General features: G+C 40.2%; 1 protein-coding gene across 1 annotated transcript; it reads right to left on the bottom strand.

Annotated features, from left to right (window-relative positions):
• Window positions 1-2,725: 2,725 nt before the first annotated feature.
• TGS1 (trimethylguanosine synthase 1) lies at window positions 2,726-25,203 on the bottom strand. The gene is made up of 13 exons (XM_005479306.4): window positions 25,004-25,203; window positions 24,285-24,349; window positions 22,120-22,292; window positions 19,453-20,305; window positions 18,555-18,672; window positions 17,364-17,450; window positions 16,385-16,556; window positions 14,559-14,913; window positions 13,568-13,741; window positions 12,467-12,610; window positions 11,272-11,488; window positions 10,158-10,236; window positions 2,726-3,012 (listed from the first exon to the last, which is right to left on the bottom strand). Exons 1-13 carry the CDS (start codon window positions 25,099-25,101, stop codon window positions 2,896-2,898), a joined length of 2,652 nt encoding a protein of 883 aa, XP_005479363.2. The 5' UTR covers window positions 25,102-25,203; the 3' UTR covers window positions 2,726-2,895.
• Window positions 25,204-25,478: the final 275 nt, after the last annotated feature.

Genomic DNA, 25,478 nt, shown 5'->3' with positions numbered 1-25,478 from the left:
AGGTTTTCTAAAACCTGTACATGAAAACTTCATGGAACAGTTAATTTTTTCTCATAACTCTAATGGGGCCTCATTCAGAGAAGGGCACAGTGATGTCCTCCCATGAAGAGACAGTTGCTCAGCCCTTGCTCATGCATGCTCTGAACCTGCAATTCAGCTTCAGCCTTGCAATGCACCTAACTTCATCTTCCATCACTTCTCTTCATGCCATGCACCATAAAAAGAAATGAATGGGTTTCATTTAATGTTGGATCTAATTAAGATAAACCTAAAGAGATTAGGGGCTCAAGAGTGTACTAGAAAGAACTCAGTATGCATTTACTGCATTTAGTCCTTAGAAAAAAAAAAATCTGCATTTTTCCAGTAGCTTATTTTGTGTCTTAGTATGGGTAAAAGATCAACTTCTATGAGTATTTACAGTAGCAATGTAATTTCTTTGCTGCCCAATGTATTATTTACAAAATACCACCTAAATTGATAAAAGGTATTAAAACAGAGACCACAAGCTGTCCAGAAATTTAACCGTGTCTCAGCTCATGTTAACTTTTTTCTCCAATATAAAGCAAAATAACATTGTATAGCAAGTCATAACTGAAGCTCTCCTCCATGAAGGGTTTGTTGGTTGATATTATTAACAAAAAAACTAACAGTACTCACAGATGTATTATAGGCTTAAATTTAGATGGGTAGATTCAAAGCCCTGGGGAACTTCGCCAGTTCTGTGCAAGTGGGAAGTGAGGGCAAACATTTATCACAGCCCAGAAGAGTGCATTCTGACTTTAAATTGTAATTAAAAAAAAAAAAAAAAAAACCAAAAAATCCCCTTTTGTCCTTCTTGGTTAGAGAGAGGAACAGCTATGAACAAAGGTATTCTTCTGCTTTTGATACTCCATGTGCTTGCAAAGCTCTGCAGAGACCTTCTGAGAAACTGTTTCTTTTTACCATTAACTTCATTACACTGGAAGTAAAAATTCAAATGGGTAAATGTTGTACCTTTTATATTTTAGCTTCCATACGTTGTATACTGGGCACTGAACAAAATCTAACTACTTTCCAGAAGACAGAAGTAAATTCACAGGCATTTCATTGTCAGAGCTTCCTTTTACAGGAGTAGCATCAGCAATATCTCAAAATGCTTCTCACGCATCTCCTTAAGGAGAAAAAGAGGACCAAGTAATGAGACAAGGCTATTTCTACAAGCAGCAATGAGCCAAATATAGTAAAATTTTAGTGTACAGAGTACTGTACACATTTATATTGTGCCATACACAATATAAATGAATCTATTCTTCATTCAGCCTCATGGACTTGGATTTTTGTTTGTAGCTTGTAGTGGAAGTCTAACAGCATTATTACATTCACATGCCACTGCCACAGTAGGATTAGAGCTCCTGTAGTATTAGCACTCTTGCCAAATTCCCCTACGACATAATAGGAAACTTCTAAGAAATATTATTTCCTTAATAATTCCCTTTAAACACTGATGCTGAGCCAGCACAAGACTTCTTCCTTGCTGTAGCACTGTGGCAAAGTGCAGTGATCCAAATTAGCCGAAGTATCTTCATGAAATACCTTCCATGAAGCACGAATGTAACAGTAAAAGTTTAGCATTTGTCTGGATCTGGAAAGACAGCAAAGCTAGAAAACAACTGTTTCCCAAGGGCTATTTTACTGTACTGCAAACTCACACTGAGTCATAACAATCCATAAACACACAAACACTTTGGTCTCTTCAACTATTTTGAAGAGTTGGATTTCATTCTTTAATGGGGAAAATAGATCCTCTTATTTGGTTATTCTACAGTTACTCTTGTTTTCTTGGATAGCACTAATGCATGGTTTAGTGCTTAGCTTCTGCTGCCTTCAGCATTCTGCTGCACTCAAAGCAGAGGAGAAGCAGCATTAATTTATCTTAGAAATTATTATTCCTACACTCTTACCTCAAAAACAACTCAAAATTGAGCTTGGGGACATAATGTAAGAATATTTCAGTGAGAGCACCATAGCCATGCCCTAGGCCTTTCTCACCTGCCTCCTCTTCTACTTGGAGAACTGCACAAAGGCCACTCTTCCTCTCCACAAAGGCCACTCTTCCTCTCCAAACAGAAAGCCCTCATCAGGAAAAGCTGGCTTATTTCTGCCCTGAAGCCTGTGTGAGGATTCTAAAGGCCTGGAAAAGAAGGGGGACAGAAACCCCTCTGCTTACTGATACAAACCTCCAGGCAGAAGGTTTCTTCAAAATATCTTTGCAATGAAGAGGAATGGCAGGGAGATAAAAAAGAAAACAAAATAAAATTACAATACCCAGAGGGTAGAGTCCCACCTCCAGACACAAACACACCCAGCACTCTCTTTGAGCTGCCACAAGTCAGAGCACTCACTAGAATTAACATGTGAACCTCCATCCTGCAAAGAAAACCTGAAAAGGTTTCTCAGAGAGCAGGGAGCGAGAGAGGTGGACTGGGGTTAACCTCTTGTGGTGTACCTGACCCTCTAGTTTCACCTGATTTTCGGATGCTTCTCAAGCACAGACAGCAGCTCCTGTGACTTCCAGGCTATTTTTCTTGACCCTCTGGGGGCTCAAAACCAGAGCAAGCACAGAAGTAGCACATGTAAGAGTTAAAGAAATCCCGAACCCCACTTCCATGGGTTGGGCTTGAACCTTGAAAGACTGCATTTTATAAAGAACTTTCTTCATACATTCACAGCTTTTCTACATTTAAAGTTTTGTCAAAATTATTATAAAACATTTATTGACAGTACAACAGAACAAATTTCTGTAAAGTGAAATTAAAGTGGAAAATGGCTTTAAGTAATTTTTGACCAGCCAGCTGTACAAAAGCTTAAGCAAGGCAGCAGTTAGGGAGGATGGGTTTGGAAGAATCCACATGGAGTTCAGGAGATGTCATGCCTTATTAGATCACCAAAATAAGCTGTTATTGTCTTCAGTTTGAAATTGAGAAAATTTTGTTCTATTTCAACTTTCCCTCCTGGCCCTGCTAAGGAAGCCACCTGAAAAACAAAGAACAAAAAATAAACCAATCAATGTACAGGAAAAGAGGCAAAACCCCAAACCTTCTAATGCACAAACAACCAGAAAAAAACTATATCTGCTCTGTTAATGCTGGTGGAAAATGTTCCTTGGCAGCTAATGCCTCTGATCCTCTTTTTATGTCTCCTTTTACTCACAGAAGCAGTTTGTGGCTTGTGACTGAAAAACGCTCCTTACCCAAATCACGAAAACGAGAGGATTTCAGAGCCAAAGAGAAACACTCCTAAGTTGACATGCTTGTGCTGAGGCAAGAGATACTCCTCTGGTTTGCATGGTACTTGGCATTTGAGAGATGCCAATGTAGCAAAATGCAACCTATAAGCTGTGCTTGAAAGATGCCACATCCCAAATTTTGGGGGAAGAGTAAAACCAATTTTAGTAATTAGAATTAGTAAGCATAAAGGTTGCACTGAAGAGTGGCAGGGTGGAAGGGAACAAAAACAAAACCAAGGCCTAAACACACAGAGAAACTCACAAAAAAAGGTCACAGTTAATTGTTGTTGCTATTGCAGCTAAAGAGAAAGCTGTTGTATTCACTGGAGATGCAGGCAGTGCTGAGGGCAAGGCTGGAGCAGCAGTGCCTCTGCAGGCTGGGGGAGCCTGTCACACAGCACTGGCCCCAGCTTTGTGTTTTTGATCACTGGAGTGAGAATTTCACCATTCATGCTCTGTTGGACTGAGCCCAGTGCACACCTTTAATGCTTAATGTTTACAGACACACCATTTCACAGAGGACTTTGCATTTTGGACTGGAGCAGGCAGTACTCTCCCCTCTCCTGTTCCTATTCAGCACGACCCTGAGGGATAACAGCTTACAGGCCATCAACTCCTCATCAGGAGAGACTGCACAGTCAGAAGGACAAACACCAAAACTGAACATGGTCTGCTTTTTCCCCTCCACTTTGTATCCTGAAAACCTGTCCAGTGGGGGGGTCCATCTTCACAGCCAGTTCTGCTCCATTCTGCCGTTTTCCCAGGCTGCTGCAGGAAAATTATTTCTGTAGTTCCCCATGCAGGGAAACTTCCCAGGCAGAGTTATCAGGGCCTACCGTAGATTTTAACTGATCTTTAAGCCAAGGTGATGTTAGCAGTTGAAACTTTGAATTCAAGCTGTGTTATTAACACTTCTAAAGCCCCTTGAGACTTAACTCTGTAGTGCAGGTTTAAATATAAACACACTGAACTTCCTCTATTTTATAATGAGTAAAAAACCAGCCTACTATCAAGAGAAAATAACAGATTAATTTAAACTACTCTTTGAACCTTTATTGACCTGTCCAGAAAACTGCCACACTTATCTAAATCAAGCATTTACTTTTCTGTTTTGATTTTCTCCTTTTTTTTTTTTTTGTTTTTTTAGACAAAAAGTGTGAGCAGTTTCTTCATCCTTCAACTTCTGGTGATAGGAAAAAACGCTCGGCGTTCTTGTCAGAGAGGAACCTGCCACTTAAGTAAAAAACCACAGGCTGGCTGACTTATAAATAGCACAAGAATCTAAAACTGGCAAGTGATCAGGAATGTTAATTTTACAACTTATCTGTTCCTACTTGAAATCCACAAAGCATTGTGGGTTGATCCATAGTTTTTCTAGGAAGATGTTAACTTTTAATTTTTTACAAACAGAAGCTGGAATGTCCCTTCCAAAAAGCATCAAGAGGCTGTGCACTTTATAGTTGATGTCTCTTAAGTATTCTAAAATATTAATTGGATTAGTCAGTATAAGAATACAGAAATTAGTGTCTGGGGGTTATGCACTCCTGCTTTCTGGGCATGGTTTGTGTCACTAGCATATCTAAGTATGACTAACAAATTGATATTAAACACTAGTATTTACTAAACATTTCTCTTAGAAGGCCAAGTAAAACAAGATGCCCCTACACTGATGGGTGGTGTCTACCAAGGGACAGCTGAAAATTTACATATGTTGTGTCTGGTGTCTAAGTGTTAAACCCAGGATAATTATGATTAATTTCAAACAACGACTAAAGGTATTTGATAAAACCAAAGGTGAAAAAAAATTTAAATAAACACGCGGGAATAAGCTCTGCTGGGACAGATCTGGTACTGTATGCTCTTTAACCCACCCAATATTCAGAGGAGAGAAATGCAAATCCTCTGTGACAATGCTTAGTTGTAAATTGCTGGAGGTTGCAAATTTAATTACGTAGGAGTTGCCAAGTTTTCCTCAGCAGGGCTCAGTGAACCCTGACAAGTGTAGTGACGGAAGGCTGCCACACACCAAGCTTCAGAAGGGTCTGGCCTGGCAGAGGGACACCCTCTAAAAATAGCAGCAGATTGAGGAACGATGCTTTGAGAAAAACAAAGGTGCTCAGCTATTTTTAGAGATATCGACAAACATCTGTTTTTGCAGTGCACTACAATGGTGAATACAGAAATACTTTTAAAAAACTTGACTACTCCAAAATGTCTTTATTTTGCACTTTCTTGTGTACAAACAATGATTCCCTGCTGGCAACTCTCCTTACCCTGGTTTATTCTTTAGTCCAAACCCACATTACCTGGGTGGACAGACATTGCTTCCTTTGCTCTCCCTAGGCAGAAGTAAAGGTTGCAGCTCCATTTAACACCTCCCTGCATCCCTCTCACCTTCATCTTTCAGTTCAGTGACTACTGCTAAAAAGAGTCCACAGCCAAAACACATCAAAAAAGCAGCCAACAGGTTTGAAAAAGGAGACATCAGAAAAGATTAAAATATGAAAGAGGAAACAAACACAGAAGATTATTTCGGGAGCACGAGTTGCTTGAGGTGCAAACTTCCCTTACATTCTTCAAGTGTACTTTTGATCTTGAAGGTTTTCCTACTGGTCTTGGGGTTTTTTACATTTTTTTAGTCATACTGAAACTCTTTTAGTAAAGTAACTTCCCATCTGTTCCAGTCACCAACTAATATAACTGTGGACTAAAAATTTATATTTTTTCTCCCCTCCTAGAAATTTTTCTTGGGTATGACAAGTACAAGCTTTTTGACTTGATATGGAGTCACACAAGGACTCTGTGAATCAATTAATTTTATAGAACTCTACTAAAATGAAGAATCCCTTCCCCCTGTATCCAACCTAAAAGCTAAGGGGGAACAAAACCCAACCCACTTGAAAAAGAAGAAAATAAGTATTCTTTACACTGAACACAATAAAATAAAATGCTTTCAGGCAGCATTTTTGAAAATGTACAGGTATGCATGTGAATAATGACACCATCACAGTGGTGCTGTCACCCTTTAATAGTCCAGACATTTATTTATTTTTTTCTTACTTAGTGTAGGCAATTACAATTCAGTATGCAAGCACTATAAGCTTCAGGAAGATTGAAGTTCAGAAGTATCACTCTGGCTTGGTGTATGCCGTGGGTAAATTCTGGCTTTTATCAAGGACAGAGAACACACATGAGTTTCAAGTGGGCTGCTTAAAAGCTGTTGTTATTAACACAATAGTCACAGCTGAAGTGTATGCAATTACATTCACTTAGAAATTATCAGCCTCCAAAACACATCAACCCACGGTATTTTACCTGCCAAATCCCCTAATACCTAAGCATCTTAAAAATACTATCAAATCAACTTCTGTTCATTTCCTGGCCTCTCACTCCCTGCTTTGCTCACTGTTCTATTTACTCCTAAACAAAGATGACTCTGCTTGGCAAGAACAATTTGGCTAGGCTCCATTTTAAAATATCACAGCTTAAAGAGAGAATTCAAATAAATAAATGGGTTTTACTCATCTTCACTCTCCCTTCATTGAGCAGTCATTTTTAACAACTGGACCTTCACAAACAGAAACACAGCAACACCAAAACACATTTTTTCATCCAGGCAGTATACTGCAGACAGAACAAGGCCTCAGTGTCTAACTGCAGATTTTCTCAAAGTGATTGATGGAGATGATGTAGGAAAAAAGACAAGAAAAAAAAAGAAAAGTACCAACATAATGTGTATGTTTTGTAGGACCATCAAGGTCCAGAACACTTTGCTTAATTCTAGGTTCACAGAACCACTCTACACTAGACAAGAAACAAAAAGCCATTCCTATATTCTGACAGTATTTGAAATATAAGCCAGGTCTGAGACACCAACCTTTAGGACAGCAAAAGCTCCAACAACAGCACAATTTGACAAAATTGTGAGACATAGCTACCACAAACAGCAGTATCTGTGTCTTCAAAGCAGGGTGACATTTGAAATCATCACTAAGGCACAATCCAGTACCTGAGCCACTAACCAAGCACAAGCAGGATAAGCAAGGAACTCCCAATTCCCCATTACTCCATTTCCCAAATCTGGCTAGGCTGCTAAAGATGCTGATGTGGTTATCTGTCTCACAACAGACCATGGTCACCAACATTTCAGGCTCACCAGTTTATTGGGGGGAGCCATCGTGCATCCTGACAACACTGTGACCACCAGTGAGGGACCAATGCTAACTTCTACAATGGGATGAAAAGAACAGATTCCACCATTAGCAAGAAGGCCCTACAGCAACAAATTGCAGATTCCTCCCTATTTGCTGCAAATCTTAACATGCAGAAGCATTATCTGGTACAGAAAAGAGTTTGTGAAAGAGATTAGACTACCTGGAATGACTTCATTTCCCAGAGGTGAGTACACACGTCTCACTCTGCCCAATGAGGCAGAGCACAGATTCATAAACACTTCATAAATTACATTTATGAACCACATAACAGGCATTAATAAATATACATATTTTTCAATGTATGCGTACACACATACTTATTATTCCTGACTGTTCCTAGCTAGGAAGAATATTGTTAAAGATTAATTCAACCTAAAAACAAACTTGCACACATTATAAATTTTCTAACATGCTTGTAAACAAGGAGACTTGATGCAATTCAAGGAAATGTTTTTATATTTCTTGTAAATCAGCCAACCATCTTGCACTGGTTCGCTGCTCCCTCTTGAGGTAGAAGTACAAAAGTTCACTTCTCTGAGACCTAAACTCTGTTGATTTTTAAAGGGAAGTCAAAGAACCCCATTTCTCTCAACAAGACCAACTCCACACCAACGTGGCTGTCTCAGCAGAAGTAGTAACTGCTGTTTTTGCAATTAAGTCATGTGGAACAAGGCTGGATATCTTGTCCACCAATAAGGCAATGAACACCTCTGAAACAGCAAGATCAAAGTCAGCTATCACCCTGCTTTCACTCCATCAGCAGGGTCCCTATATCCCTATTTTATGTTTGCTATCTAACAGTGATCTGATAGCTATTTTCCATAAAATTGTATATCTTCCACTAAATTTGAATCATCTTAACTAATGGTTAAACAGTAATTTTATTGCAAGGTTGCTTCTAACTTTTGGGCTTTTTTTTTCAATTTTTTTTTTATTTTTTTATTTTTCAAAATTTTTATTTTGCTGGAAATTCACAGCCCTAGAAGTGTAGTGGCAGTAAATCCAAAAAATTCATTTTTAAATACAGCTGGAGATTTTGGTAGTCAAACCTACAACAGTCTTCTGTGGACCAGAGTATTCACAAAGGTCACGTTTGGAACGTTTGATACACTTTTGTCCACACAGGATTAAGACACTTCCTTAAACAGTGGGCTTGATTAACATTCTCTTTCCCCCTCTCAGATCATCAACGTTTTGGGTTTTTTTTTTTGTTCTTATACTGGCACTATTTCTAAAGAAAGGCATAAGGAGCTGATTACCCTTCCTGAGAGTAGCCCATAGCCTGCAACACTGAACTGAACTGAACCCAGGGCCTCAGTCATGAACTTTTAACAACTGACCCATGTTTTTGAGCAACAGTGGTTACTCTGCAGCTATCTGTGTTAAACCAAACCCATGGATGTAATCAACATCATTCAGAGCCAACTGTACCAAGATATAGAGATGTCAGGACACCTGGCTCAATCAACCAGAAGAGCTCAGCTCTTCTGAAGGAAAAGGTACAGGCCTGGGGGGAATATTCCTGCATGCTTTTGTGGAAACAGAAGTGAAATGTAGATGCCTTTGGCCATTTAGAAAGCCATGTACAAAGTGCTCATGAGTAGAGCAGAAAACTCTCTAAGGTCACTCTTCATCATGGGAATTAAATATTTGACAAAAGGCAGTGTTAAGATGCGATAAAATTAGAGAAACTCTTTCTAAAATTAAGGTCCCTATTCAAAGATTCATAAGCCACTTTGACATTTCACCAGCCTGAAATGCAAAAAGGAATTGAATCATCACCTGCCAAAGCAATGGTTCTGTGCACAGCACGGGCTTAGAGTCTGCTAATACTTAGGCCATGTGAATTTCAGCCTTTTTCTTGAGCCAGCTGCTTGCCAGCAACAATTCCACAAGCCACCCTATGGCTTGATGCCCTGCCTACTCTGAGTCAGAAGCAGTTTTTGGAAAAGCAGGAAAAAGTCCTGGGAAGTCCTGTGGCATCTTGCAGGTGAGAACTGCTTCCTTCTTTCCAAAAAGCTACAAGACAATTAACATAGAAAATACACAGAGGAACCTAAACCAGACACTCAGGGGAATTGTTAGTCATGTAACTGGTTAAAAAAACCCCAAACTTCTACCAAAAATCTCTAATACAAAAAAACCCACATTAGTGCCACGAATTCTGTGTTTATCACACATCCCTTCAATGCAAGCACCCTATATGGAACCACACACTTGTGTGGACACCAACAGAACCATCCTTGAGAGTAGTGACTGCAGGCTGCGATTTCCTGCAACTCCTTCATAAACTGACAGCCATGAAGTCTGAGACTCACCAACTAACCAACTTATCAGATACTGAGAGCTAGTTAAAATATAATTTTTGATATTTTTATAATGATGTATGTACCTGGCAATTGGCTTTGAAACTTTTACAAGAAACGCCATTCTTTAGAATAACGCTTTAAGAATAACCAGTGTCAAAACAATGGAAATAATCTTATACTCCCATTTCTAAATATACCAAAAGTACTGCAAACACAGAAATCACTTAACACAAGGGTCAAATTTAAAAACACCATATAACCCACATTCAGCTGAACAGACTTAAAAGTCTTATGTTTGCATTTATAATACTAATGTTTAAGTCAGTTGAGCATTTTATTAATTCACCAAGACCTCATCCAGTAACACACCTGGTTAATATCAGCATTCCGAGGCAGAAAATACACAATATTGTTGGTGATCTTCTTGGAGAGCCTGAAAATTTCAAATGTAGAAGCCAGTAAAGGAAAAAAATAAGAATGGGGAAGGAAAAGTTTCTTTATATTGATTCATTTTGAAAGTATGTCTCAATTTCAGCTATTATGCAATTAAATTGTAGCTAATCTTTTGAGTGTGTGGGTAGGCTTCTCTTCTGAAATGCAGAAACTCTATTTCACCATTAGTGCCCTAAAAGTAGAAAAAACCCTCAACACTCACTTTTCATGAAAATTTGTCTGAACTACAAAGAAGTATTTGACAAATTTGAATGTAGTTTGTAGCTACCATATTTGGCTTACAATTGTTTTTTAACCCACTTTGTGAAATCTCTCACACATGCATTTTCTTACAAATTTGGTTACATCTTAGCAAAAAAGGGAACAAATTAAGATTATTCTGTGACAAACGAAACCCCACAATTCATATATGATGAAACTATTATGTTAATACGTGCCCAGATGAATGAGTGCTCAGTATCACTTTTAACAAGCTAGTAAGAAATTCTATATATTAATTCAAAGAGTTAATATTTTGCTTGCACTCTTCTGTGATTTCCCAAGTCACAGGCAGGTGCTATGACTGAGAACAGTTTTAGTAAGGTATTTTAAATAAGATATCCCCTTCGTGAATCAATTAAAAAGTGGAATTAATGACAAGGTCATAGTTCACACCATTAGTTATTATCTCTATACATATATATGCATATATATACACACACCACATGGCTATTTGATTGCTATGGGGTATTTTACTAAAATAATATAAAGGAGTTAAAACTGCTGAATTAATGTTTTAAGTTGAGAGCTACTCAATTCACTAATGGATTTTTTGCCTTCAGGAAAACCTCATTACTGTTTTATTTGCTAATAAGAAATAAAAATATTTAAATTTAGGTGGCAAAGAGGACTAAACAAATGGTTTGCATCTGGAACTCCAGCTGCCGACTGTGTCATCCACAGTCAGCCAACTGGGCATGCAAACCCCACGGGAGGAGAGGGAGGAGAGGAAAGGGAGAAGGCCAGCACAAGGCAAGCCTGGAAAGGATATCCATCCGGGCAGATCATGGTTTGGATGTCGAAGATGTCGGCAGTGGCGTAGTCGGGCCCCCCCCAGGGCGGGCTGAGGAACACCACGTCGGCGCGCAGGCCGGCCGCCAGCGCCATGAAGTCGCCGCACAGGAAGTCGATGTGCTCGGCCACGCCGTACACCTCCGCGTTGTGCCGCGCCAGCCGCAGCTTCTCGGGATCAATGTCGATGGCGATCACTGCCCGCGAGAGACGGCAAACGCTGGGATTAACGGGAACCGGGAACGGCGCCCGAGCAGGGGCGGGGCACCGCGGTCAGACACCGCTGCTGTGCCAGCCCCACGCAAGGATCAAGGACATGGCACTGCCTAAGAGAGCAAGTCCTTCTTGCCTCGGGTTTGGCATGGACAACTTCAATGGTGTCCATCAGAAAGTCAGTCTTCTTTGTTAAAGAAAAACATTCATCTGTGGCTGGCCCCTTACTTCTGAAAATCAAGTTTAAAAAGCCCCAACCAACACAGCCCAAGAGAGATGGATGATACAAGGCCAGTACATAATATCAGAAATTAAAATTGAGGCAGGAAATACAAAAAGCAAAGTGAGATGCATAGATGGGATCATATCGTGCCAAATTTAATGCAGTAGAAACTACCATTTGTCTCGCTCAAACATTGATGATAGATGAATTGGTATGAGTATCTAGCAGGAAGTATTTATACAGGAAATACTCTCAACATTTCACTACAATATCATTAGCAGGCATTAGACTAACATGAAGTTATTATCATTTTTGTGCACTTGGTTCTGCAGAATCAGCATGTGATTCCATTCAGTGCTTTAAGTACTGCTCACATAGAGCCTGTTTTTTTTGAGTACACAGACTTCAAGTAAGAATTGGGAACAGCAGCAGCTTTGACAGAAGTCCACTTTTACCAGTGATCTCCACAGTATCCAACAGACCAGATTTTATGCCACACAAAAATAGTGTTGACTAGTACAACACAAATCTGACTCTGACTTAAAATAGAAAAGCAGATTTATTGGTCCTTTTTGAAAACAGAGAGGTCATATTGTGAGTCTGATGAAGTGAAACAGCTGCTGTTGCTACAGAAGCACCGAAAAAGAAAATAAATCTACAAACAGAGCACATACCTGAATAGTGTCAGAAAAAAGACTGAAGAAACAAAACTAATGCACTGTTTACAACACCTACTTACCTCTTTTTGAGGTCAGTGCAAACTGGATAGCATTTCCTCCAACCCCACAGAACGCATCCACTATGATGTCGCAGTTGAATGACTCACTGACACGGACAGCAATATGCTCAGCTATTTTCTCAGGAGTAACAGAAAACCAGCCCTCTGCAGAGGAAGGGGAAGAAATGTATTTTCACCTCTTATTTCAAGGTCACCTAATTTAAAAACAAACAACCAAGCCCCACATAAAACTGAAAGTTTAGCGTTAATCCCAAGAATTTTGGCTTAGTGCATTCCACCAGGAAATACCGGCTTTGAAGATGATAAACTCTGCTCAGCCCAGAGATTTGCTAAGCAAACAAAGTCTCACTGAAGGAAACCGATATGCCTCAATCTCAATACATGCTTTGTTGACCTTGGTGCTAAGCATTCTGGTTTATCAAGGAGAAGTCCACAAGCACAGCTATGAAAAGCTTTATATATTGTGCAGATGCTCTGTAAGAAATTAAACCAGAAATATATTCTCTTATCCACCATTTTATTTTCTTTGTCACCATGTCTAGTCTGCCAATTAATCTGCAACTTTAAGAGGGAAAGCATTAGAAACTGAAGGCTTACAAACCCAACCAACAAAAAATACCTGGTAATCCTAATTCCTCCTTTACCTATTAATTTATGATTTGAAGTGTTTTGTAAGCAAACATGGAAAAAAGTCGCTTTGCAAGTGACTGCTGCAAGTCAGAACAAAACAGAATGAAAATAGATCCATCAGCATTGCTTGGAAGTTTCACAAAATTATTTTATAAAATATAGAAGTAGAAAAATATCACTGAGTTTCTGAACAAGTCCTGACAAAGTATAATTTGGGTCTAGCAAGATCTTCAGCAAATACAAGCACTAATGCAGACAGGGATGTGCCACACAATAAACATTTCTGAAGTCCAAGACTGCCTGGTACCTGCCTGCTGGGGGGTGTGGGGAAGGAATTTATCCATGGGTGCAAAGACACACTCAGTAGTACTCTTCTTTTAAGAAAATTAGTAATAAACTGCAAGAAGGACCACAGATTTTGATAGATCCTCAGATATATCACCAAGTCAGCACACTCAGTACTGAACCCACCTCTGTCTAGTTTAATTCCCTCATCAAACCGGGAGAAGAGCCGGTAGCGTTGTGCCCAGTACTTGACGAGCTCTGGATCAGCAGCAATCTCAGGAGGTATAGTTCTCTGTGCATTTTTCTTCCTCCTCCTTCTTTTTGTCTCCTTCTTCTTTGCAGTAATGTTTTCATCCACAGCTGGAAGACACTACAAAAGTTAACAGTCACTGTTCTTGTAGGCTAGGAAACGTAATTGGTAGGTGAGTGTTAAGATTTAAAAACACTGCTAAATGTTCTTTATTACTGTTTGCCAGATTATGAAGATTAGAGGCTTTAAATTAAAAAATAGCATCCTGTATTTCAAGGGATTAGCCACAGTCCTAAAAATCCTCACTGTTCACCCATTATTTAAGAGCCTGAATCTTCAACTGGAGACAATAAACTCTATGTAATGAGCAAACAAGTGGATCAGAGACCAGTTTAATGCCCTTTTATCAGTAATGAATTAACACCAATCTAGACAAGAGGTTTGCAGTAGGAATCTAACATAACTGAACTACTGTAGGAAGGATTAAATTATATGTAAAAACCTGAATAATCCTGCTTTCCTTTGTTTCATGTTAAATAGCAAAGTGCGTTCCCTAGAGCTCAGCAATGTGCATTTGAACCCAAAACTTCATGGTCTGTGCAGCTACCTGAGGTTTAATAACCCTCATACTTGCAGAGGGTAAAAAAGGTACAAATTGCAAACTTGTTAGATCATGTCAAGGATAAACAATGACTGTTCACCTATAAAGAAATACTGTCACCATTAAAGATAAGACCTGGGATTCTGGCATTCCAGAAATAAGCTAATTCCACTAGCACAACTCTCAATTGCTTTCGTTACTCCTTAGACATAATGAGTCCCATTGAATTAACAAAATAAGTAAGTACTGCACGACACAGTTGCTTGAGAAGGCAGTATCAAGTCCACTGCCAATTCATTTCATCAGTTTGCAGGAAACTGATTTACCTTGGCTGATGTCCTCTGTCTCCGGCTGGAGATAATCAGGAATATCCAGAGGGACAAGCTGCCGCCCGCCGCCAGGCTCAGGCCTCCCTGTCCCCAGCTCATCGGAGCCACTCACTGCAGCGTCCTGCGCCTCCCCCTCAAGCTTACTCCCTCCAGGCTCTGTGCAGGCTGCACTGGGAGAGGGTGGCTCCTGGATTTCAGCATCCAGCGTCGCACTGCATGTGGCAGCAATGCCCTCCTGACCCTCTGAGTTGCTGCTGCTCGCAGACGATGCCTCTGCTTTACCCTGAGGGGTGCCTGTCTGGGACGTGTCTTCCTCCTCAGCTTTACTGACCTGCTTCAGGAACATTTCCACCTGCAATTGTCAAATATCACAGATGATCAGATAATGATCTGTAATCCAGAGCATAGCTTAAAAGCTTTATAGTTCAAAAGCACCTGCCACTGCAGGCACTCTCTACCATGTGTATTTTGAAAACAGTAAAATATCCAGACTCAAAACATTCAAGTAATCCTTAACCATGCTCCCTTTTAAAAAAATTGGGAAAGAAGTTGCCTTTGGGAAATAGATGTCAGCTACCCCCAAAAGAGAAACAAAAAACCAACCAACCAACCAAACAACCAACAAAAAGATCAACTGATAAATACACTAAATAATTCTCGTGTAATAGCTAAATAGTCACACTTGCCACAGCCCAGGTGACCAAGACTACTACTTCACAACTATCTTTCTCTAATCTGCATTCAGAGGTAACTCTGCCTCTCAGAGAAGAGTTTTTTTAGCATAAACAGGTAAAATTACCTTCACACATTGTTGCCTCACCTTCAAGATGTACCAAATGCTGCAGGTGGTAAATGGTTCTGCTGCACAGCAGAGAGTTCGACATAAGCTCCTAACCAAGGCACAGACACCACTCCAAACTCCTCAAAGGCACATGCAGATGCTCCTTTTTACATTATTGTTGCTCTGAGTGGCTCTAGACCTGGAGCAGTTCCTTACCTGGAAGTCTGAGGAAATTCATAACTTTTTTTTCCTTCACATAATTAAAGTTGCCCTCAAACTATATTGGCCCCAGGTACAAAATGAATCAAAAATTATAGCAATGTGACTGGAGCTCAATAAAACACATATGGCATCACCACCACCAGAAAACAGTGCTTTGCACTTTGGTTTTGGGGAATGTCAAGCATCCCAGAAGAAGGTGAAATAACAAAATCTGTGCCCTCAGAGTTTCAGAACAACTTAACTCATTAAAATCTCCAGTGAACAAATGTTTCTACTTCTTAGCAATTTCTGAGTTTAAAAAAACCCCATAAAGTTATAGATGAAAATAAATGCAGATAGAGGTATAAGCAAAACCCTTTCAAAATTACTAAAAACATGTAGTTCCATGAAATACACTAATCTACACAAAGATTTTCTGTTGCTGCTGAAATGCCAGCATTAACAACTGGCTTCACATGCAATTTACAATCAAACATACTTCTAGTAACAACAGAAACCTACACACACCTCTAAAGCTATGTGCACCCAGATGTTAGGAATAACTTTCACATAGCTTGGCCATTTAATCTCAAATTCCTCTTGACAGGTCTACCAATGCCTTTCCATAGTCATCCTAATCTAAATACTCTTCACTATTGGTGGGAGGCAGAAAGGAAGGGGAGAAAACAAGCAAAAAAAGAAAAAAGGAGTAGTGGACTGACATTTAAAAATGCCATCTACTCTGGGCAATTAGTATTCTCTTTTTCATTTTCAAAATACAACAACAGCTAAGGTAACAGATAAATCTAAGAACTACAACAGTGTTCATAACTAAACATACCTTCCTCAAAGTTTTGCTTTTTTTGCATGTCATTTCAGACTCCTCTGTAAAGAAGATGTGTGTGTTTTTGCTCTTCCTTGGCTTACGCAGATCCAAGAATTTGGACTTGAGTTTTGCTTTTTTCTCCAAGTACTGCACACTTCGGTGGGTGAAATCTGGAATTCCACCATACCTGAAAATAGACAGATAGATACATACATAAGGACTTAGGTGGTTAATTTCCAGTTTAGAAGCTTTAACATGAATGTTGATGTTTACAAAAAATGACTTAGACTTAAGTATTTTCTTATTGCTCCATTTAAAATAGGTCACTGGGTGTAGCTGCAAAACATCGTACCTTCATGAAAATGTTAAAAATTTTTATTTGAAAATGTTTAACCTAATTAGTTTTAGATTTTTTTCTAGTTATATAGTAGTTATATTCTAGTTATCTAGTAGTTATATAACTTTAGATGAAAACAATTTCCCAGGCCAGCCTGAAGAATAAGAAATGAAAAAAAATCTTGAGTAGAAGAATAACAGATCTTTTTGGTGGCTGTCAAGAACTTCCAAACCAGCTGTTTTTATCTTCTAGCAAATGCAATTAAAAAAAAAAAAAAAACCTAAAAAAAATTTCACTGGCCAACACCTGGCAATACTTTACTAGTATGACGGTATTTCACTAGTATAAAGGAACTTCATTCCAATATGAAACAGCTAAAAATCATGATCTCAGCCCACAGGACTCCAAACTGAGAGGACCATTTATTGTCAGAGCCTTTGTGCTCTGATTTAAGTACCCACTTAACATTTATACAACTGAAAGTACCTTAACTGCTACACATAAGTGTAACATGGAAGGTACTTTCAGTTGTATAAATGACTCCCAGAGACTAACCCTGGAACTCAGTTTCAGAAGTTTAACAAAAAGGAAATGGAGATGAATGGTCTATTTCCATAATAACAAGAGGATTGACATGCTATGAAAAGCTATAATTACTTTTGTCCTGTGCCACACTTGAAACCCAGCACAGAGCAGGTTTCCTCAGGATCTTCCACTGGGTTCTCATCCATGTCCAGCTCATGGCTAGGAAAAAACACAGATGATAAAGTTACTTACTGTGAAGAAACCAATCATTTTACAGCTATACTGCTAAAAATCTTGCAAACTGAAAACATTTAAATGTGGGTTTCAAGTAAGTTCCTCCACACACTGCTGAAACCAAACCAAGAAAATAATACCACTCTATTCTTGTGCATGAATTTTTGGGTTGGTTTGTTTTTATTTACCCAATTCTATGAACATATGCCCTTCTACTGGGGTTATAATATTCCAAGTATTCTGAATGACCTCTTAAAATACTTAATGGCAAACCCTACATGATGAAGACTGTTTGCTCACCCTATTTCCAGATTACCTTCATCATCTATCATGTTACCTATATTATTATCTGTATTATTAATATCTATATTTGCTGTGGGAACAGCAAATATAGATATTAATCTATATTTGCTGTTCCCACAGCAAATTTTTAATCTATTTCTATATCTAATCAAATACAGATATCTATCTATTATCTAATACATATATTAATATCTATATTTGCTGTGGGAACAGCAAAACACTAGAATGAAACCAAAGCTATGTGATTAGCAGGTAAAAATTCCACCCACTCCTTCACATTTGAGTCTGCAAATTTATTAGAGAAGAAGAGCCATCTCACCATCTTTGAAACTATATATTTTTAGAGAAGAAAGAAAAAAAACTATGACAAGGCAGATACTGCTCCTTTTATGACTGACATAGCTCTGAGCATTTTACTGGCAGCATTCAATGCAGTTAAACAATACAGATGAATTACTGTTGTTCTGGTATTGCCTATATTAATTAGACCTAAACAAGCAAGCTGCCCTATGCAATTTAACAATTTTGTATACTCCAGTGGCACAAGAACAGCACAATCACCCTGTACAGTCATCAAGGCCATACACTGTTTTCATAAAGCACTGGAAGAGAGGAAACATCCACTGCATGTTGTGAGGCAAAGCAATAAGCAGTGATGGAAGACTATGTGGCTTTGTACTGACATTTTAACTCATATCCTCAATCAAAGGTATAGTTAGTATAAATCAGAAGGCTCCTGGAGCTGGACTGCATGAGACAAAAGCTCATGTAAATTTCATGACTTGCCTTCTCTTGACTTTGACACATTTGTATTCAGGAGGCTCTTCATCCTCATCTTCATCTTGGTCATGAAGCAGCAAGTGCTTTTTTTCACTTGAATTTGAGCTACATGACTCCTGCACACCTAAAAAAAGATACATCACATTCTCCTTCTGCATAAATCAATTCCTTACCTTCCTGTCCCCAAAGTACCCCTGCAGCTACAGCTAGTTAGTGTGTGCCAAACACACATCTTTACTTGTCTTTGTCTGAGGAACAACATACTAATAAAGCTTCCAGTATTACACTGCAGTGCTAACTATCTTATGAAGGACCAACTTCAAATTATCTCATCTCTCCATGAAAAATAAAATGTCTGTAAGATACAAAATTTGAAACAGTTTCACCTTGTGTGTAAAATTTGTTTTCCATCTCATTAGCTATGCAAAGATAGTCACACAGATTTAGAAAGGGAAGATTTAAACAGTCTTCTCATTTCTTTTTCAAAAGGAGATCTTTTCATCTGTCCTATTCCTGCTCTACTGTAGCACCAAGCTGGGACCACATCTGCTTCTTCCTCTCTTAGAAAGTCACTAGCAGCAGACTTAAGTCTCAGCTGCAGTATCAAGACTAAGATAATTAAATATGCACTAACAGTGATCTCTCACCAATATCTGCAGTACATTTGAAGATTTATGAATTACATGTTCTGTTAAAACCATTTCTGGCTTAAGAACACATTCAATATACAGGTTAGAGAGGAGAAATCATCCAAAGAAGCAGAGGGAAGAAAAAGGAATCGAGTATGTAATCATTCCACAAAATATCTAATTGACTTTTTAAAAATACTACAGACATGCCCTTGTTTCTTACATACAACTACCTAGAGAATTCTGATAATCAACTTTATCTGATTTTGTATTACCTGACTGGCTAACACTCTTATTTTCACAAGATGATCTCCTTTTTCTGCTTCCTCCATCACAGGGCTCCTTCTGGCTTCCACTGTCAGATGAACTCTGTTCTTCAGGATCTTTGTGGGCTACTGTTAGAGCAGCACTGCTCTGCTCCACTTCCTCCAAATTCAGATTTAAACCACAAATCCCAGAAATTATTTCACTGTGGGGATCAGCACTCGAAGGGAGTCTTTCTGCACTTCTGGTGTTGGAGGGAGACAGCTCCAAGCTCAGCACTTCACTGTGCTCAGGTCCCGGGCTAGCCAAGCCCATTTCTCCTGAAAAATCAGTCTCCTGTGTAATTCCATTAATTTCCACCTTGTCACCATGTGAACTCTCAGTAGTCCATCCTTGACTTGTCCAGTACTGAAACTGTTCCCAATAATACCAGTACAGTTCACTATAATGCTGCTCCCATTCCTCCTTAGTATCAGGACTACTCCAAGGCTCAGAGGCTGTGATGCCCTCAGATGATGACACCTCTTGGTGCTTTTCCAACCAACTTTGCCAAAGAAGGCCTTCTCCGTACTCGTTCCAGTACTTCTCCCATTTTTCCTTAAGTTCACTGGGTAAAGCCTCACTTGCAAGGCTTTCTGAACTTTCACAGTTCTCTTCAATCACAGCCTGAGGTTTGCTGCTCATCTCACACTGCTCTGTAGCTAGAGCCAGCTCATCAGAAATGGACTGGGTACAACCACCACAAGCTTTGTCCTGGCACTCCTGCCCCATTTTATCCTCATGCTTTTGCTGTAACTCTTTTTTCTTCTTCTTTTTCTTTTTCATAATCTTCACATTATTTTTCTTTCTATAATTTTCTGTTACCTAAAAAATAATGGAAAAGTTAGAAGTCCACAACACATATACAATCTTGTCCTCTCTCTAGTCACATTTCTGTTTCCATTGGAACCCTCTCTCTCAGGGCAACCCTGCTGTTAAGCTTTCTCCCCAAAAAGCTGTAGACTTCCTGGGTCTGCCAGGGCCCTGCTACATAACCTCAACTGGCACTTCTGAGCAAGGTGTGAGGAAGAGCTGTAGAAACACACATACACAAAAAAGCAGAATGATAGACAGAAGTGAGGCTGCTGAGTGGGAAGTCATGAGCAGCTCAAAGATTCAGAAGGAAAGTCATCAACATGAAACACTATAAAATCCTAAAAGAAGTTGGCCAGGAATTGAAGGGTGACAAGGTTGAGCTCAACAGCAAAATACTGTCCTGGTAACATCAAGGTTTTGTTTTATGCAGTTGTGGAGGCTGACCCTTACTTTTACCTGGTATCTGCCCAATCAGTAAACACTGTTTAGTGTCTTATTAGGATAGCAAACATAATGCTCAACCTCATAGATTGTTAAATACTTGCTATTTTGGATGCTGTACACACACAAAAAAAATTCTGTACTCAAAAACTCTATAAATCCTGCAGCTGAATCTCTGTTTGTCTTGAAGAGAGTGACCCAAAAGAGGGGAGTAATATCTTTTCCATCCCATAATAATCTCCAAGTTGGCTAACAGAAATAGGAAACAAGGAAACAACAACCTCCTGCCCATTCATTTGTGCAGTACAATAATTTCACTCGATAAAAGAAACTCAGCTACTACAGTTATCTGGTGGAACAGAGACAGAAACCTGTTCCTGAAAGGAACACTAAGGTAACTTGTTGGTTTCACCAATTACAACTCCACTTGTTTCAGAGGGGCTTCCTGTGATGATAAAACTCACATGGACAAAGGACTGTGAATGTATGCCCCAAGAGCTGCAATCCTTAGTTCTGTTACACTGACAAAAATGTAAGGTGCACTATACAGAAGTTAAAACTGAAGAACTGGCACTGATCTTTCATCCACATCCCTCATGTTATCATACACATAATAAAAAATGCATTATTTTCTCATTCAACTTATTTGCATATTACTACACAGCAACACAAATTGTTTACATGCTTTGGACTTGAAGTTGGATGCCTGTGTGGTGTTTTACAAGTTATCAATTAAAATTGCATACAAGTTTCTCCTATTTATTTACAAATTAATTAGGTCAGAACCATGCAGTGCTCTGTCTCACTGTCAGGGAGGTCTGTATTCCATAAAGTGGACACTGTGAATATTGCACTGTCTTTTCATCATCTGGGAAAACTTCTGGCCCCTTCTAAAGCCCAAATGTTCCCTATGGGAAACAAAGCACCGATGCCTCACTACTGCCTTTTGGAACAGCCTGGCTTTACCAGCTGCAAGAGGGATTTGAAAAAACAGCTGTTTACATCACTATCAAAAGCTAAATGGTTAAAGCAGACAGTGTGAAAATACATGCTCAGACTGGTGTGTACTAGCTGTCCTGATGTGCAGCATCAGCTCTATCACAGCTGTTTTAAATCAGGTCTTTCTAGTCACGAGACCACTATAGATATGGACACATAAAGCACAGCCTTGACCCTGTTTAGTCCAACTGGCAAAGGGGCTTTACAAGCTGGACAGACCAAAGTGCTGTGTGCTCCTACCAGGATGCAATAATGCAGGCAGCTTAAAGGCAGCTCAGATACATTTCCATGAACTGCCATCTCCGAAATAACTGAGAGGAGGCATGTCCCTAGCTCTGGAATAACTACACAAACAGAAACAAATAAAGCAAGTAAAGATTTACCACAAAGTCCCTGTGGGCTGACTGCCCACCAAACTGAAGAGGCAATCCCATACTCTTCATAAGCTCAGCTTCTGAGTCTAATTCAACTTCTTCCAGGTCCAGGGCATGATTAGTATCCACCTTTAATCTCACATTGGGACAATGGTTCTCCTCCTCAGATGCTTGTTCTTCCCCTGTTAACAAGATACATTCATGAATATAATCTGGTTCTGACACCTCAATGCCACAGCACGGCACACAAAAAAAGATAGCAGAACTGCCTCTCATGCTGTCTTTCACATTTAAAAATCTTCCTCATAAACAGCTCAATTTCTGCATAACTATCAGTAGGAATCAAAATGTAACTTCAGCAGCCAAGGCACTGGACTGGGTCTGTCTGGAAAGGAGTTAAGTTCTCCACAGCAGTCTCTATGGCACTGTGTTTGGGATTTGTGGCTGAAGCAGTGTGGACAGCACACTGATGTTTTGGCTACTGCTGAGCAGTACCCACATAGCCTCCACAACCTTTGCTTTGCCTGACTGTGCCCTCCCCAGCAAGCTTGCACTTCTATCAAATTGTTAAGCAGAAACACAGGTATAAAAAATTACAAATACTATTGAGAAAGTAGGAGTTCTATATGGATGGAAATTATGAAATCAAAAGCTCTTGACTAAGCTGATAATACTGAAACATTCAAGGTTTTTTGTTTGGTTGTTTAGGATACATTTACTGCCAAATTATCACATAACATGAGACTTTTCCATTTTTAACTGATTATTCTCACTACAAATCACTCATACATGTACAAAAACATAGTTTACAATCTTATTCTTTCATTACTCTCACATTGCCTCAATCTAATCTGTGCTATTATTTATCAGCTTCTATTTCTGCACAGACTTCCTTTCAAATCAAGATATGCTGCTGGATCTACCAACACAGCAATGATTAAAAAAGATACCAAAACAATTATGGTAAGATATGCAAACTTGAGGAATTCAGGAGATGAAGCTGAATTTGTTAGACTATACACCATGATAATTCCTAGATTACGAGCACACCAAGTGAGAGACTTACTTTTCTGGTCCTCCTCACATGATTCATTGTATATATGTGAATCATAATTTTCCCCATCAGTGCTATTGCACTTCTCTACTTCTTGCTCAGCAGATTAACTAGCAACAGCTAATGTCCTAGGCTGGGGTAGAGACTGAGTACAGAAACATCTAGGATCCACAGACCCTCCATTATGCAATCAATACTGAATTAAATTGAAATTATGATTTAAGACCAGGTCAGGGATGTGTGACATAATCTGTTCCATGCACAAGGTAAATATTATGTGAGCACGTAAAATTTATCTGGATAGGAATTGCTGGGGAAGATGAAACAGGAAAGCCTTATAAATATGATTGCCTGGCAAAAGATTTTGACAATATGGAAACTATAAGTGAGATAGAAATGAAAGCAAGCTTTGAGATCCCTTAATTACTGAACAATGGGAAAACAATGGTAAGGCTGGCTGAAGGTAATCCCCTTTTGATTAGGCAATACCCTCTGCTTGCAGACAGGTCCAAGGGTCAGAGCAGACCCTACTAGCTTGACCCCTAGAAGGGGTCTAAAGAGTAGTTTTTAGGGTTTAAAATGTAATGATTCTTATAGGCTGTATGTAAATGCTATGGGATTTGTATCTTGTACTAGATTGGCTAATGAAAATTAAATATTTAGCATAGAATATTTATGGTATTGTAATGGGAACTTTATCCTCTTTTACTTTTTCTTCCTCTCTCTTTACTTCTTGCTCTCTCTTTCTTTCAGGGCTCCTCTTTAGGGCTTGCTCCAGGCTGTGGCTGGCAGCTCTCCAAGCAGGGCCCTGCACCCAGGCCCTTTGCAATAAACCCCAAGTTCCACGACCTGGCTTTGGAAATCTCTTATCTCTGTCTGTCCTGACCATCCTACCCCCCATTGCTCCTACAAGGAATAAGCACAGCACCTGGTTTGACACAAACTTCTACATCAATATTATGGTAACCTGAAAGCTATGTAAGTTTTAAGTTATTATTCACTTCTGTCCCCAGAGCAAAAGTACTGAAAAACAACACAGAGGTAGGAATAACTTAAATAACCACACATAACTCATTTTGAGACTGCACTTCACATTGCATAGTACATTGTATTAGCTTACCTGTACTGTCATTGTCATCTTTGACATAAAATCCTTTTAATCCCAGTTTATATAATTTTCGATCTCTGTAAAAATAAAGACAGACACAGACAGTCACCATAGAAACAATTTTTTTTTCAGTAAAAGCAATCATTCAGTGAAAAAACCTCCCCAGGGATGCAATAAAATCCCCACCACTGGACGTTTCAAGATGATACTTGACGGGGTACTTAACCTCTTCTAGGCTCCGCTCCCATGAAAGGCCGGACCAAGGGACCTTTCCCAAGGCCCCTTCCCACACGGGCTGCCCTGCGACTCCAGACACGCGAGACAAATAAAAAGTAACAACAGCTGGAAAAGGCAACACTTTAATTACAGCCTGGCGGGAAAGCCCGTAGGAACGACGCTTAGAAAACGCGGCACTACGCAGTACACTCCGGAATTTAATTTTCTGCTCCTCCTCTCCTTGAGGAACCGGCTGCTCCCCTGCGGACGGGGAGCGCGAAAGGGGCGGCAGGGCGCGCTGAGCCCCGGCGCAGGGATCGGCGTCTGAGGGCTCCTCTCACCCTTTTCCGCTTCCCCCACCAGTGGTAAACACACCGAGGTGCTTTAGTGCACAGCCCCGCAAACCCCCTCTCCGCCCGCATCCCCTGGCCGCAGCAACGCGGCCCTTCCCGCCCGTCCCCAGCGGGACCTCCCCGGCCTCGGCACCGGGAAAGGGCACGCTCGGCGCTACTCACTCGACGAAGGCGCGGGAGCAGAGGCACAGGATGGCGCCGGCCGTCCCCGCTCGCAGCAGCAGCTCGGCCACCAACCCCGGGCTCGGCTCCTGCACCATCGCTGCGGGAAGCTCCCCACGCCGGGCCCGGCCGAGCGCCGCCGCCTTCCGCCGGAACCGCCGCCCGCGCCCGCCCCGCTGCGGCCGGGAGGGCGCCCCAGGCGGGGCCTGCGCTGCTGGTGCCGCCCCACGAGGGGTACGGGCGTCTTGGGGGGGGTCAGCGGGGGCAAAGAGGAGCGAGGCAAAGGGCATCGCAAGGAAAGTCCGCGATAAAAGACGCAGCAGCCAAAATCTGGCAAAACCGGGAGTGGGGGACAGAAGTGAGCAAAGCGTTTTTGGAGTAGTGACGGGAGCAGAATCACAGAATGATTTGGGTTGGAGCGGACCTCAAAATCGCTTTGTACCAACCCTTCTGCCATGGGCAGGGACACTTTCCA

This window comes from Zonotrichia albicollis, chromosome 1 (genome assembly GCF_047830755.1).
Source record: "Zonotrichia albicollis isolate bZonAlb1 chromosome 1, bZonAlb1.hap1, whole genome shotgun sequence".
Lineage (NCBI taxonomy): Eukaryota > Metazoa > Chordata > Aves > Passeriformes > Passerellidae > Zonotrichia > Zonotrichia albicollis.
Note: the sequence above shows the minus strand (reverse complement) of the source record. Positions and strands in the feature narration are given on the sequence as shown.

Coding starts and splice junctions, on each gene's coding strand:
- TGS1 (XM_005479306.4), bottom strand. CDS start 25,101: ATGGTGCAGGAGCCGAGCCCGGGGTTGGTGGCCGAGCTGCTGCTGCGA. Junction 18,673..19,452: donor TAAGAGTGTTAGCCAGTCAG/GTAATACAAAAT, acceptor ATCTTTTTTTAG/GTGTGCAGGAGTCATGTAGC. Junction 3,013..10,157: donor GGAATGCTGATATTAACCAG/GTGTGTTACTGG, acceptor TTTGTTTTTCAG/GTGGCTTCCTTAGCAGGGCC.